This window comes from Oreochromis niloticus, linkage group LG15, assembly GCF_001858045.2.
Source record: "Oreochromis niloticus isolate F11D_XX linkage group LG15, O_niloticus_UMD_NMBU, whole genome shotgun sequence".
Taxonomy (NCBI): Eukaryota; Metazoa; Chordata; class Actinopteri; order Cichliformes; family Cichlidae; genus Oreochromis; species Oreochromis niloticus.
The window spans coordinates 21,278,334-21,294,416 of record NC_031980.2 but is presented as its reverse complement, the minus strand read 5'-3'; the positions used below and the strand labels follow the sequence as shown (position 1 = coordinate 21,294,416).

The following is a 16,083-nucleotide window of genomic DNA, read 5'->3' as shown; positions in this document are numbered from 1 at the left end:
CCCCTAACATCTACCCATTACAAAGAAATACAAGACATTAACGTTCCAAAATACTTTGTATTCTGATACACCACAAATAAACAAGTTATACAAAATTACAGTATGGGACAATGTACATTTTGTCATCAGTGCCATTTGAAAATTGCCTATCATAAGGTCTATAGTACACCAGATCATCTACAGAGATCAGTGCAAAGACATCTAATCCATCCTCAATAACAAATGCATTTAAGTGATCATTGAAATATACTGTTGAAGCCTTACAAGTTAGAAGATAAGCAATGTAATCTAACAATTATATTGACAATCTTACTGAACAAAGGCATCTCATTTTCAACACCAGAACAAACATACATCCCAACTTGATATCTGTATCATGGTATCAGTTGACAAACAGTCAACAACAGATTGTTTTGCATGTGCATGGATGTCATTAACCAGTTCCTCCAATGAAACAACTAAACACTGCACAGTACTTTCAGGAACTCCTGATGATTGTACCTGAGCAATAACAGAGCTGCACATGTTCAGTATTTGCCTTTTTTCAACTGGAACCTGTGTAGCAATTGTCATGGGATGAGCCACATTTACAGGCTGTGAAACAGAGGTTCCATCGTTAGGTACAGGCTCAAAAGTATTGATGACCTCAGAGTGAAGACAGTCTCCATGTGCTCGGAGTAAGTGCCGCTTGTAATCAGAGTACGTGCGAAAGATAAATGAACATCCAGGCTCTCCACAGGTCAAACGTAAAAACCTTCCTGGGTACAAACCATGCTGGAACTTCAAATGTTTAAATAACACTGAGCAACTTGTGTGGTGTATCTTGCAAATGTAACAGATGAACATTTCCAGTCAAAGTGCTGAATAGTGGATATCTTTAAACTGTACAATGAAGACTTCCTCTTGTTTCCCTGACCCGAGGACTCTCCTTCACACTGCCAACATCAATGCCATACACGGTGGTCTGGATGAATGTGTAGAAGTTGTTCAATGCCTTGTCAAAGGACACGGCAAATAAAAAATGTGCCTTGAAAAGTTTTGCCTTGTCAAAACCTGCAACTCCCATCTGTGTCACACAGGGAATGACCTTTTGATCTAGGACAATGTAGAAACTCTGGATGATGTTCTTTCTTTCTCCAACACACAGGACGAATGGCTGAGTGGGGCCAGCCTTAAGAAAAGCCTCCGTGCTACCTCCCACCTGAGGGAGAGAAAGAAACCAAGTGATTCACATTAAACAAAATTGGTAATCTGATGTTGAGGCATAGCTGCCTGAAATTATGACAATATTAAAATGTTTCACTCTGCGCGCACAATTATTTTTGTTTCAATGTGTACATTTAGTTTTAATAGAAACAATAACATGTCAGTCCTGCAACACCAAACCTGTCTGGGATAGATACATCTGCTGCACGTTGGATCACCTTGCCATCTTAAAATATCAGCCCTTGATAATTTGCATCTGTTCTCATCAAAAGAGAAATATACAATTCTAAAAATCATACCTTGATGAATTTCATTAGGTGGTGAGCAGCATCTGATGTGCTAATCTTTGAAGACTTCCCTCCCTTAGATGTTGGAGGTACAAGTGAAGCAGCAAAAGCTGGCAGCCGCCTCGCAGTCCCAAACTACAGAATAGGAATTAAGATCATCACAATTACTGTCATTTAAAGGACCACAGCAGTCATTTTTTCCACGTTATGTAATACCATGATGACATTTTAGACACCCGATAATTTTTCAAATAAGGCAGTTTTCCAGTGCCTTGGTATACAAATTTCTTTCTAGAGACTTAAAATCTTCTGGCCACCACGTGAAGTACATATCGAGTCATAACAATAGTAAGATCACGTAACTTTTTTTGTGTTCAAACTACATTAAATGTCATTTCAGATTTAACATGTTTGTAAGCTTGTTTTCATACCATACACAAATTAACAGAAACCCAATGTGATTTAGAAAATGGACAGCTGTATTCCAATTTGTAGTAAAGGTTTACTGGTATGGTCCAGTGATATATTGTGTTGTGGGAATTAAGCAAATGCTGTAAAGGCATGCAAAATCTACCATTTCCAACTTACACTTACCACCCTCGTCAGAGTAACGCTGTGCAGAAATGAGCAGCTCATCCAATTCTGTACTCTGAGACAGATTTTTGCAATCTTTGATGATCCTTGGCTTGGTTGGCCACTTTGCAAGGAACTTAGCAGACACTTCCTCCCCAACAAACAGCATTGTGAAGTCTTGGTCAACCTTAAACACAAAGTGTAACAACAGAAACAACACATTAACAAGAAAACAAACAAAGGAACCACAAAGCTGTCACTAAATCATTTTATGCCTTACCAAGCCAGGTGTACAGAACTCTTGGGAAAAGGTCCAGGACAGTAGAAGCTGTGGCAGGTTCTTGAACCACTTTTTGCCTATGTTGAAATGTCACCTTCATGTTGTCTTTGACATGTTTCATGTCAGTTGAGTGCCTCTTCCTTGCATTCATCACCTGACAACAGCCTCACATTTGAACACAGGTTGCGAGGAGTCTTGGGGCTGTCTTGAAAAGCTGACTTTGATTTCTTCATCTCTTGTCAGGAACCAGCATATCACCACCTTCCAAGAGTAGAATAAGGTCAAGCATATAACACCATTTCTTTGCAAAATATCTAGCATGTCTAGACCCTTTAGACTGAGCTAAAATTCATTTTGTTAAGAAAAAACATCCTTGGTCCATCTTTAAGTAGTACAAGCTGTGTAACATGACTGCAATACAGTATTCTCTCAATTATTGCAGGGGTCAGTAGAAACCATATTTCTATTTTTTTATATATTTTAAGCCATAAAAACCCTCCCCACTCTCTAACAAACCCTAATATAACCCTGTTATTCATTTTTAGACTAGAAAATAAGAATAAAAATAAGTGTACACATTAGTTTTGACTCTCACTGAACTAACAAAGCCAATCCCTCCACATGCTTGTACTCTCTTGTTACCTCGGCCAGGTCCGCGGCTCTGAACCGTGGTAAAGAGACCTCTGGCTAATACGTCGGGTTGTCGGGCTTGTAGCTTTACTGTCAGCGAACACAGTGTAAAGTCGAGTCTTAACAGCTTTCTTACAACCAGGCACTCCTTTTGGCGGCAGTGGTTATTATTATATTTACATGCTTTCTTCTTCCATTTCTCCTCGGTAACAGCTCCTACTTTCTCCCTAACTCGCGCTCAAACACACAACGTTCTCCCTACAGCACGGACTACACTGCCCATGAGGGCCTGTAACACTCTGCCCTTATTGCCTTCATATTAAATCATTTTTGGCTAATGACCAAAAAAAAGTCACTTCAAGGGCCAAATTGCATTATACTTCTTCACCTCAATATACAGGCCGCAAGAAGGGGTGACGTGGGCCGCAAGTGGCCTCTGGGCCGGGAGTTTGAGACCACTGACCCTAAGGCTTTGGCAGTTTAATTAAAAAATAAATAAAAGGCATTTAATAAAAACTGTGACATATATTAAGTAATATTCATTACAGTCTGCCAATAGCCAGATTATGCTAAATGAATATTAGGAAAGTAACTGGTACTTTGCAGAGTTCTAGCTAGCAGTAGCCCAGCTAAACAAAAAACAGTTAAAATTCAAATATGACACTTAAAGATGATGTATTTTGATATAAATACTATTTTTTTTTACTAGTTATCATGTTACTTGTTCTAACATCAATCTAAAACTTAATATTTAACCTAATAAAACTTACCGCAGCAGCAAGAAAAAATGGCGACCGAAGATTCTGAAATGCGAAGCTCCACAGGAAATGAAGGTGTGGTCTAATTTAACACCCACAGTGTTAAAATGCAGTAACGACTAAAATCCACACCAACACTTTTCAGGAATCAACTCCCGATGTGTTATTTTAACTCGATTAAGTGTTGAACTAACTCGGAACTCTGTTGAATTCTACTAACACTGAAAAATCAACACTGGCATTTTTGCTGTGTATGGGTCACGAAAGGCCAGTAAGTAGCTATAAACTTTTTGGTATGGAAGTGGCTGCTTTAAAAAAGAATGAGTATTTGAGGTTGCCTGACGTGTACACTCAAAAGTCTATTCCTGTCACTAAAGAAAATATCCCTAAAGAAGAAGACTTAAGAAAATGGCCTTACTTAAAAGATGTTGAGTTGACACCGATAAATGCTGGCATTGGGCTACTTATTGGTGTAAATTCTCCCAAAGCGCTGGAACCTTGGAAAATCGTTAACAGTGAGGGTAATGGACCCTATGCTGTGCTAACTCGTCTTGGTTGGGTTGTCAATGGGCCACTCAATCATGGTAGTGAAAAGGATGAGCATGATGCTAGTTTTGTCCAAGTAAACCGCATTTCTATAAGTAGTTTAGAGGAAATGCTGGTTAAACAGTATAATCAAGATTTTGTGGAGAGCCAGTGTAATGAACGTGCAGAAATGTCTGTAGAGGATAAACGGTTCATGAGCATAATGTCAGAGTCAGCTGTACTTAAGGATGGTCATTATTACTTGAAATTACCCTTTCGTAAACCTGAAGTAAGAATGCCAAACAACAAGCAGGTGGCTCAGCAGAGGGCGCAATATCTGCTAAGACGGTTTCAGAAAGATCAGTTATTCTTTGAAGAATACAAGGAATTCATGCACAATGTTAGTATGGAAGGACATTCAGAAATCATACCACAAGAACAGTTGAAGCATGAGGAAGGAAAGGTGTGGTATATACCTCATCATGGGGTGTACCACCCCCGCAAGAAAACACTGCGTGTTGTGTATGATTGTGCTTCAACATTTGCTGGAACATCACTGAACAAAGAGCTATTACAAGGCCCAGATCTGACTAGCACTTTATTAGGTGTGCTGATTCGCTTTCGGCAGGGTCCAATAGCGCTTATGACAGACATTAAAGGGATGTTTCATCAGGTGAGAGTACCTGAGGAACACGTAAACTTTTTACGTTTTCTCTGGTGGCCCGATGGTGACATCACAAAACAGCTGGTGGAACATAGAATGTTAGTCCACATTTTTGGTGCAGTATCCTCCCCCAGCTGTGCCACCTATGCACTACTAAAGACTGCTGATGACAACCAACATCTGTACCCAGAGGAGGTTATACGTACAATCAGGCATAGTTTTTATGTAGATGACTGTCTTAAATCTACTCAGTCTGTTGAGCAAGCCATCTCACTTTATCAGCAGCTTACTGAGGTGTGTGCCAAGGGGGGATTTAAGCTCAATAAGTGGGTATGTAGTGATCGCTCTGTCCTCTGTCAGATCCCGGAGGAAAATAGAGCCACAGGTGTAAAGATGCTGGACCTTAGTCGGGACCAGCTACCCACAGAAAGAGCTCTCGGTGTGCAATGGGATATTGAACATGATGTTTTCACATTCAATATTGTGAACAAGGACAAACCACTTACAAGACGTGGTATTCTGTCCAATGTCAGCTCCATTTACGACCCTTTGGGTTTCTTAGCTCCAGTCATTCTGCCTGCAAAACAAATTCTGCAACATCTATGTAAACTGAGGTTTGGCTGGGATGAGACAATACCAGCAGAAATGGCACAAACTTGGCAAAAATGGGTTGAAGATTTAGTTCTTCTTAACAAGTTTAGTATTAGTAGGTGTGTCACACCCAAAGGATTTGGGGAGATAAAAAGTGCACAGCTGCATCACTTTTGTGATGCCAGTGAAACTGGGTATGGTGCTGTATCATATCTTAGGCTATCTAATAGCAAGCAGGAAGTGTGTGTTTCCTTTATTATTGGTAAAGCAAGGGTGGCGCCGTTAAAACAAGTCACCATCCCACGTCTTGAGCTGGCTGCTGCAGTTTTAGCTGTGCGCTTGGACAAAATGCTATCAGTTGAACTTAATCTTAATCTGAGTGAATCAGTCTTTTGGTCTGACAGCACAACTGTGCTACAGTACATTGCAAACACAACCACACGGTTCAAAACGTATGTGGCTAATAGAGTTTCCATCATTCATGCTTTAACAAAAGTTGAGCAGTGGAGGTACATCAGTTCAAAGCTGAATCCAGCTGATGCAGCCTCTCGAGGAATGACAGTTGGCTGTTTCCTGAAATCTTCCACCTGGATCAGTGGTCCAGATTTTCTCAGTAAACCTGTTGTTCACTGGCCTGTAGGCATGAATTGTGTATCTGTCCATTTGGAAGCTGACCCAGAAATAAAAGGGGAGGGCCTGATGTGTGCAGCTGTGTTGAAAGAAGATGTGTGTCCCACTACTAAGCTGCTGATGTACTTCTCCAGATGGACAAAATTAAAAAGGTGTGTGGCATGGGTGCTGAAAGTAAAAGAAAGGCTTAAACTGCAAACAACGAAAAGACAGAAGCTGCTGGACACGCACTGTGGAAATCAAAGATGTGCTAAAAAGGATAATAAATGGAACACTCTGCTCAAAACTGAGGATTTGTCCAAGGCTGAGGAAGCTATAGTGAGCTTTGTGCAGAGAAAACATTATGCTGATGAAATGACTGCCCTAAACTCTGGCACTGTAAGGAAGTCGAGTCATCTGTATAAGCTTGATCCTGTAGTTACTAATGGTGTCTTGAGAGTGGGTGGAAGACTGAGCAAAGCAGATTTACCTGAGGAAACAAAACATCCTGCAATTTTGCCAAAAGAAAGCCATGTTTCAAAGCTTATTCTTCAGCATATTCACGAAAAGATTGGTCACAGAGGAAGAAATCACATGCTTTCAACTCTTCGCCGTCAATACTGGATCCCTCATGCTAATTCAGCAGCTAGAAAAATAATCAGAGACTGTATAGTGTGTCAAAGACAACGGCAAAAGCCAGGTGAGCAGAAAATGTCTGATCTTCCTATTGACAGAATCTCAGCTGATCTTCCACCATTTACTTATGTTGGTGTTGATTATTTTGGACCAATAGAAGTAAAGAGAGGCAGAAGTCTTGTTAAGAGGTATGGAGTTCTTTTCACATGCCTAACCTGTCGTGCAGTTCACCTTGAGGTGGCGCATTCTCTTGATACAGATTCCTGCATTAATGCCATCAGGAGATTCATCTGCCGCAGAGGACAAGTCAAAGAAATCCGGTCAGACAATGGAACCAACTTTGTCAGCTCAAATCGTGAGTTAAAACAAGCTATGTTAGAGCTGAACCAAAGTAAAATCCAAAAAGGTTTAGCACAGGATGGCATAAAGTGGACCTTTAACCCGCCTTATGGGGCCCATCATGGTGGAGTATGGGAGCGCTTGGTGCAAGAAATAAAGAGAATATTATGCTCTATCACAAACCAGCAAGTACTAGATGATGAAATCTTGCATACAGTTTTGTGTGAAGTGGAGGCTATACTGAATGACCGCCCAATCACACCTTCTTCTGACGATCCCAATGATGTAGAAGCTCTTACTCCAAATCACTTGCTCCAGTTAAAAGGCAAACCTGTGCTGCCACCAGGTTTATTCAAAAAAGAGGATCTGTATCTGCGAAGACGATGGAAACAAGCCCAGTATATTGTGGATCTATTCTGGAAAAGATGGGTGAAAGAATACCTTCCTATGTTGCAGGAACGACAGAAATGGAACAAGATTCATAGGAACTTTTGCATTGGTGATGTTGTGCTTATTGTTGATGGAGCTGCACCAAGAAATTCTTGGCCCATTGGCCGCATCACTGACACCATGGCCGATGCACACGGAGTAGTTCGCCGTGTTCGAGTTAAGACAAGAACAAATGAGCTGGAGAGGCCAATCAACAAAATATGTCTCCTGGTGGAGGCCATCTAGAGGAAACAATGAATGTTTGCCTCCAACTGAGCCAAGTTCTGGAACCTCTGGCTCTACATTTACACTGACACTCACTTTGCTCTACACTCCATCATGCAACATACACCTTTTTTCAATACACACAAAGCAAACACATGAACAACAGACTTGAAATCATAGAACATTGACCTTTCCTTTTGTTTGTTTTTTAAGAAGACCTATATGGACTACTGAAGAAAATTATTGGTATTGCATTTTCTGATGGCCACTTAGACAGATATAATTCATGTTACACAGGAATTAGGGGCCGGAATGTTGTGGCCATTTATGTTGAACGTTTATAAAATGCAATTTGTATTCATTTTTGTTTTTTCTTTGCAGTTGTAAGAATATACTGACCTAGTTTTATTGTGTAAATTTGTAATCGATTTGTAATCAATTTTCTTGGAGAAAGTTTTTTGGAAAGTGATTAGTTTATTAGCTTATGGACCCTCCCATTAATCAGGGGGATTAAGAGCACCCTGGAGGGGTGTGGTAATGGTTTTTTGTTTGCCAAATGTCAGATGGGAGGACGGGAGGGTTAGAAAATGATTTTTTGACCACTTTTGAAGTTGTTAAAGCAAATTAAGTTAACTTTCGTTTAATTTTAAGTTTTAAGAAGTTATTTGGCTGATTTCTGTTTATAATTTTCCACGAAATAAACGGCATATGATTTTTAAACAATGGAGTCAGAAGTGCGTCCAAAAACAAACCTCCCGTTGCCACCCACGGCCTTTTCTTGGACTTTTTTGGTGTTTGGAACATGTTTGGAACATAAAAGGCCGTGACAAAATGAGAATATTCTGCATGTTCATATAAATGAATTAATGAAACACTGCACTACTTTAAGATTAATATTAAAAACTATCAGACTAGTGATCTCCTCTGCAATTGTTTAATTCTGGCGCAATTAGCACTAAAAACCCGTGTCCCGCGCGACCGTGGTTCAGGTGGTTGGGAAGCTCATCTGTAACCAGAAGGTTGCCGGTTCGATCCCCCAGCTCTCTCTGTCCTGGTCGTTGTGTCCTTGGGCAAGACACTTTACCCTACCGCCTACTGGTGTAGAGGGTCTGATGGCGCGATATGGCAGCCTCGCTTCTGTCAGTCTGCCCCAGGGCAGCTGTGGCTACAACTGTGGTCTGCCTACACCAGTGTGTGAATGTGAGAGTGAATGAACAGTGGAATTGTAAAGCGCTTTGGGTGCCTAGAAAAGCGCTATATAAATGCACTCCATTATTATTATTATTATTGAAAACAGGACTGTGTAAATGTTAGACCTTTCATTAGGTTGACATGTAGCACAAAGTGTGTAGTGTAAGTAAACTGTTTCCTTTCCCAGTTGCATTGGGAGACTTATGATTACTCACCGTTTGTACACCAAACTTTATGGTTCGTTTTTGCCCAGTTTCTTAAATTCTTAAAGACAGTGAATTAAAGCAAAACAACAGCAAACAGACATTTGTCACCAGCTGTCTTCATGCGAAGTTCACAGAAAGAAGAAGTGCATGATATGTATGTGGTCAGCATTAGAGGGTTAAACCTCCACAGCTCTGCATATCCTCACCAAACTCCTTCACCAATAAACACATAAAAAACGAGAAAGGAAAGAAAAAGTTCAATGAGACCACCAATAAATTTTAATGTTTTTTTTGTTTGTGTTTTCCTAGCACCATTGACCTTTGCTGCCCATTCCCTATGTTTTTATGCTAAATGATGATATCTGCTCTCTCTCAGTTATTAAGATGGGGGGAGGACATTAGTGACAGTAACTGATGTTATACTACGTATTATTTTTTTTATTGTGTTTTTTCTGTCTGTCTGACACCTCAGAGCACAGTATCAGTTAACATTTCATGTTCTCTCCAGTTATCCTTCCTGTTCTTTCATCTTCAATTTTAAAGATTTAATTAATGGGTTGAACAGTTCTGAACCTTAACACCTTTTTCTAAATAATGCATGAATGGCTCTCCTTACATTTCAGCTGTTATATGATTTCAAATTATACTCAGACAGCATTAAAAAAACAAGATAAAATAATCTACTATAGGTTGAGAATGGTGTGAAACCTCAACGCAGTTCAGTCTCACACTCATGGACGTGTTAACCATTTATATGACAGAGGTTCATCTGGTCATCATGAAACCTCCAGAGCTCTGCTGCTGTTGTACCCACATTCTCACCAAAACACTTCCCCTTCACTTCTCAGAAAACAAACTAACAAAAAAAAAAGACTTCAAAGGTACAATGAGGAACCAACAGGTCTCAAACCACTAACACATCTCATTGAGTTTTTTTTGTCTAGCTGCTAACAGTGCTCACTACTGCAGAATCATAATGTTACATTGTGAACATTTGGATCACAATCAGGTGTGTTGAAATTCAATCTTGACCTCTTTTCATGTGTGCAGGAAAACATCATCATGATCCTGTTTTCTAATAATAAACCAAACATACAGGAGACTTGGATTTATTCAAAGACGTATTTCAACTAACAGTATTCACACCTGTCACTTCTTCTATTCAATTGTTAATCAAAATATTTTCCGCTGTTGTAAAGTCCTTTAAAGGAGCAACAACAACATTAAAATACAAAGATTAAAATATTAAAAAGTTTTTATTCGTTTGATAACGAGAGAGACGCAAGGATGCTTAAACACTGTGAACTAAAATGATTCAGTAAGAGGAGAGAAAAGGAGTGATGTCACTATGAGGAAGTGAGCAGGAAGTTGATGCTGTATTCATCTCTGAGACTGTCTCATTTGTGAACGTGAGAGCAAGAACAGAGACTGAGAGAGACAGAGAAGCACGATGGCTGCATTCACATGGATTCAAATGTCTTCATTACTGATACTGATGCTTCAGTTTAAAGGTAAGTGTACATAGAAACACATTCAATTAATAAACTGCATTATTATCACAAGTGTTACTTCTTTATTCTTCCTTTAACTGAGACAGTCATGATTAACTTTTTGACTTGAGCTGACTCTTAAAAACTAAAGTTGAATCATAAACCTATGTGGTATTTAAAATAAATGTTACATTATAAACATAACACTCATATTCATAACATATTTGATATTTCACATTTTTTTTTCTGTTTTTCTCAACAGGAACAACTGAGCAACATCAAGCTGTTCAAACTGTCACAGCTGGACGTGGACATGATGTTACTCTGCCTTATAAAAATGTGATACAAGGTCAGCATAACTGTAACAGTACTACCTGGCTCTTCAGTGATTCAAACGGCACAGTAACACTCTTTGAATTTGGGCAGAATAAAGAAGCCAAACCTAAATCAGACAGACTGAGCCTTTCTGCAGACTGTTCTCTGGTTATAAAGAAGGTCACAGATCAGGATGTTGGTCGTTACACCTGCAGACAGTTCAAAACAGCAAAAGGATCACAAGAAGGTTCAGACTTTACGATTGATCTGTCTGTTATTAACAGTGAGTATTTACATCTTAATGTTTTCAGCTCAAACTGTCTTGTTAGAACAACAAACTGAAACACCACAATAATTATGATCACAGTGATGAAGTTCATTTTTCTATTGTTGCTTTTCTCTTACAATATCTCCATCTTCACCAGTGTATGTACATGAGAACAATGATAAAGCATCTTGAACAGCTCTGTGTTGACATATGAACACTGTAGACTCACAGTTGAGTGTCTGTATGAAGATAAAGAGAACATATCCTCAGACATGAGACATCATCAAAAATGAGACTTGTTAGACTGTTAAACATCTCACCACTGTTTCCTCTCTGTTGTTGTTCACTTACTTTCAAGACATTTCTCACTGTTGGTGTCTTTAATGTTGTTATTGTATTTCTTTAGGCGAAGAGCCAGCAAAAACAAAATCAACAACAGTGAAGTCCAGCACAAGAAATTCAACAACAAGAAAATCCACAACATCAACAATTAAACCAACATTAAAAATCACAAACTTATGGACAAAAAATGAGGAAGTAAAGACATCAGAAGGTAGAAACTGAATCATTTACTGAAGTCTAAAGTCTGCAGATCGACTCTGGGGTTTGGCTGGAGAGTTTCTTTGCTTCAGTTTCATTAAACAACTTAAAACGTTTAATGAGTTGAAATGTTCACAGGTTTTCAGTATTACAAACTTAATACTACTAACTAGAATAACACTATACATTATGTGAAACATATATTGATAATAACAAAATAATAACAAGATTAAGGATATTTTCAACCCTGAATTTAGATTCATGTGTAGAGTTTTATTATTTCCATGAAAGAGAAAATGAAATATTATATATAATATATTTGTAAACAATTTTTTTAAATTTTTGTACTCTTCAGTGTTGGTGTACATTTAGAATAATTTATTTAGAGTTTAGAATAAATACTGTAGAAACTCCAGCATCCAAAAACACATTCAAACCTGTTCACTGCAGTTTAGAAAACTGGCTGTTTTTATTACTTTTGAAATCTTTTGATTTTTGCACTGAACAAAAAGTTGAAGCCAAAATGTTTTTATTATTTTTAGATTTTCTGTATTTGTTGAGATGCATCATTGTGTCTGTGGGTTTAGCAGCACTCTTAATATCTGTTGTTACAGTCAACATGTGGACAAAAACTAAAGGTGAGAACATTTACAGATGAAACTTTTATACATAAAAAGCTTTGAGTTTTACTGTTTGCTGTAACCATTTTTTGTTTTGTCTTTTCAGGAAACAAAGCACAGACTTAAGAAAACACTGTGAGTTTGAAAAGTCAATATTCCACTGTAACGTTATGGAGCAAAAATGTGTTTGTGGTATTTCTTCCTACTTGTCACTGCAGACAAAAAAAATCAAGATAATAAAAAATAAGAATATATTATGTTGACCATGCTCAACTGAAACTTGATTGTTATTGGCAGACCTCGGGGAAATCTGGACTGGCAGCACAGAGGCCAGGGAGCACTGCAAAGCCAGTTTTATAAAACATTTTGGATTAATAGAGAGAGAACTGAAGTTAGCATCTTGCTCAGGGTGGAGCTCATTTATTTTTTAGCTACAAATCACTCATTTACTCATATAAAGAGTACAAATAAAATTAGTACCAATCTTTTTTCAAATAAAACAATCAATTCAAACCTTAAGGTTACCTATTATAAAACCTTCATACTATATTTGCACTTTATACATCATTGCTTTTAAACATGGCGTTACCAGAAAGTACAAGTTAGTGGCAGACGGCCGCGATCATATGCTCAGTACTGTTTGGTTAACATTAGAACAAACTCTACAAAACATTTTCTACAGTTGCAGATTTCATCCATCATGATACTAACTTGTAACAATACTTAACATAATGGCTTTCTGCAGATGATATACTGACGCTCATTAAGACAGAATGCAACACAGCACTCAAACAATCATCTCAAAACATGGCATACCATCTACGTACATAATGAGCTATAAATTGAGTATGCAACATATAACAATGTTAGAATAGTTCACAAAAATCAAACAACAACAAAAAAACAGTAGGGGAATTTCTTTTTTCCCAAAAGAAAACATGTACCATTTTCTAACCTACTGCATTGTCTTGAGAAATCCCGAAAGGGTAACACAACGATTAGCATAAGATGGAAAACATAAAACAAATTCAGCAACGTATCACAAAGTATAAAAATCTGATTTTTGTTGTGTTGTTTTCCACAGGTGTATAACAATGAAGATGAAGGTACAGTGAACTATGAAAACACTGGAGACTCTTCTGCTTCTCTCAGACTTCACTGATCAACATCTTCAACATCAACTGATCACAGAAATGAATCCACTGATGTTTAAAACATTTCCATTTTGATTTTATCTCATATTTAGAATCCAAAACCTTTTTCATGTGCAGTTATTAAGCTAGTTAAAAATAACTCAAACTCTGTGTCTGAAACAGTTTGTCCAGTTAGTTATATAAAGAAAAGACTCTCAGAGTGACAATGTTGCAGTCAGAGGGTTGACTGAGAAGTCGAGTTGACAAAGGAAACTGCTTCAGCCATGAAAGGGGGAGGCCAGCATAATCAGAATAACAGCTCCTTTTTTTGGTGATTAAATGTATTTTTTATGTATTTGATTGTTAAACTTTATCTTTATTTGTGACACAGTAACCAACGTTATATTCAATGTTATAACTTTATGTTATCTATAACTTTTGTCACAACCTGGCTCAAAGGATGTGGCAAGTAGGTGGGAGACCACACAGGCTTTTAAAGGCTGTAAGATATTTTAATTAAATAAAGTAAAGAAACTCAAACACAGATTAAATGGTACAACATCCATAACCAAGGGAGCATAATGAGCCACAGACGGAGGAGGCCAGAGGTTCAGTCAAAGTGTCTTTATAATGCGCATGGATGGCCCTCTCAGGTTTGCTGCATCTATAATTGGGTCAGCTCCACCTACCAGATACCTGAAAGGCAACAAGACAACAAGGCCAGCCCACTGGGTGTCACACTTTTTTTGGCTGCATGACATAAAGATTGATTATATTGTTTGTTTTCTTGCTCTGTTTCTCTCTGAATCCTCACACACCTGAACCGTAATAGACTAGAAGCTAGTCTCGATTATTTTCTCCAGTTTGACTTGCTGTACTTTCATCTTCAGTATTAAACCTTTACTCTTAAGCAGCTCCGTTTGTACTGAACTCTTTTCTCTCTTTTTGCTGAATTCAGAAAGATAGAAGCAGAGGTAACGTGAGCTCTGCTTTTCAGTTTTAAACCCATTGTAAATGTTTAGGCGTGTGCTGAGAGGAGGAGCTTCATGGCTGAGTCCTGGTTGTAATTCTCATGTAATCTGCATCCTGCAGAATGCTCAAATGCTAATAAGCTAGTTAGGAGTGAACCAGTCCAGGTTGAGTGATAACAAGAAAGAGCAAATAAAAATCTGTACATGCTGTTAGGAGATCCACCTAAACTTGAAAGATCCATTAGAAAGTTGTTCAGTTAAGATGGGCAGGTAGTAACATCCGGATCTGGGGCATGCAAATTATAAGCAAATTACAACCAGGACTCAGCTGCGAAGCTCCTCCTCCCACTCCCAGCCTCAGTCCCTCCCACACACTCCAAAACAGTATTGAAGCTGAAAACCAGAGAGAAAAAGAGAAATTGTAAGAAAAACTGTAATGTAAAAAATTTACATTTGTGTGAGAAAAAATTTAGCGAAAACTAAGAAAAAAAACCTTTTATTCAGTGTTAATGGTTCATTTTAGTTTCATTTGATATCTTTCAATGGAAGTTTTATACTTAAGCGTTATTAAGCACAATTACACTTAAGAAATGGAGATACTGTCACGGCCTCTCTCTGTCATCTCCCAACAAATAAATTCAGTGCAACACTGCCACCTTCTGGTGCAGGACGAGAAAAAGGATGGTGAGATGTAAGACAAGAGAATGCAGCATGGTGCTTATGATGTGTGGTGAAAGAAGGCTGATGGGGTGTTTTTCTGGGATGTTAATGCCAAACAACTCGATGAGAGACTTGATGAACTCTCCTCAGGTGCCACAGCCTCACAGAGCCAGGCACATCCAAGCAGGGACGTGGAAGACAAGTTTCCATTCATGGAAACTGACTGAGCACAGGAACCAGAAACGCTCCACTTCACTTACCAGACAGACCTTCATTCAGCCTGAGCTCCACCTGGACACATTCTCTTCTCCCTCTCCTCCTCTGTGGTCTGCATGCACCCAGGAGGGCACTGCTGTGCACCAGCTATCATTTTTCAAACAAATATTAAAATTAACAAACTAATTGAGAACAAAATAGGAAGTAAAGATGTCAAAAGGGACACTGACAGCGAAAAATAATCTACTAAGAGTCTGAATTTTTCTTATTTTGATGTCTAGAATGTCAGACTGACACTTGACTGTGTGTGTGCAGAAACTCAGTGTTATGTTTTAATAATCTTTCCAGTTCAGTTGTGGTTTACTGATGTCTAAAGTCATAAGATTAACGTTGAGCTCTGGGTGGAGAGTTTTTTAGATTTAGATATAGACACTCACCACACTAACGACTCCCTGCTCCAGACCTGGAAGAACTGTGGTCTTGGAAATTGTTATAAATCCATCCTCTGTCACACGAGGAGGATGTAGAAGAGCCATTTTCCAACTGCTCTCAGGCTGATGATTAAACTGTGACCTGATTATTTATCATTACATTGACAGACATATGTTGGCTTTTGTGTTTTGCACATATCTAAAAAATGGCATCTTATTGTGTTTCTTAATTGTGAACTGCTAATTTTAAGTTTTAGAAAAACTCATTTTATTCACCTCTTTTTAACTTT

General features: G+C 38.5%; 2 protein-coding genes across 2 annotated transcripts in view; both read left to right on the top strand.

The window, feature by feature from the left end:
• LOC106097546 (mucin-3A) overlaps positions 1-16,083 on the top strand; it is a 326,173-nt gene that overhangs the window by 97,026 nt on the left and 213,064 nt on the right. The gene's annotated exons all lie outside the window — the stretch shown is intronic.
• Positions 3,993-8,189, top strand: LOC112842527 (uncharacterized). Its single transcript, XM_025899266.1, has one exon. It carries the CDS (start codon positions 4,030-4,032, stop codon positions 7,771-7,773), a length of 3,744 nt encoding a protein of 1,247 aa, XP_025755051.1. The 5' UTR covers positions 3,993-4,029; the 3' UTR covers positions 7,774-8,189.

Coding starts and splice junctions, on each gene's coding strand:
- LOC112842527 (XM_025899266.1), top strand. CDS start 4,030: ATGGAAGTGGCTGCTTTAAAAAAGAATGAGTATTTGAGGTTGCCTGAC.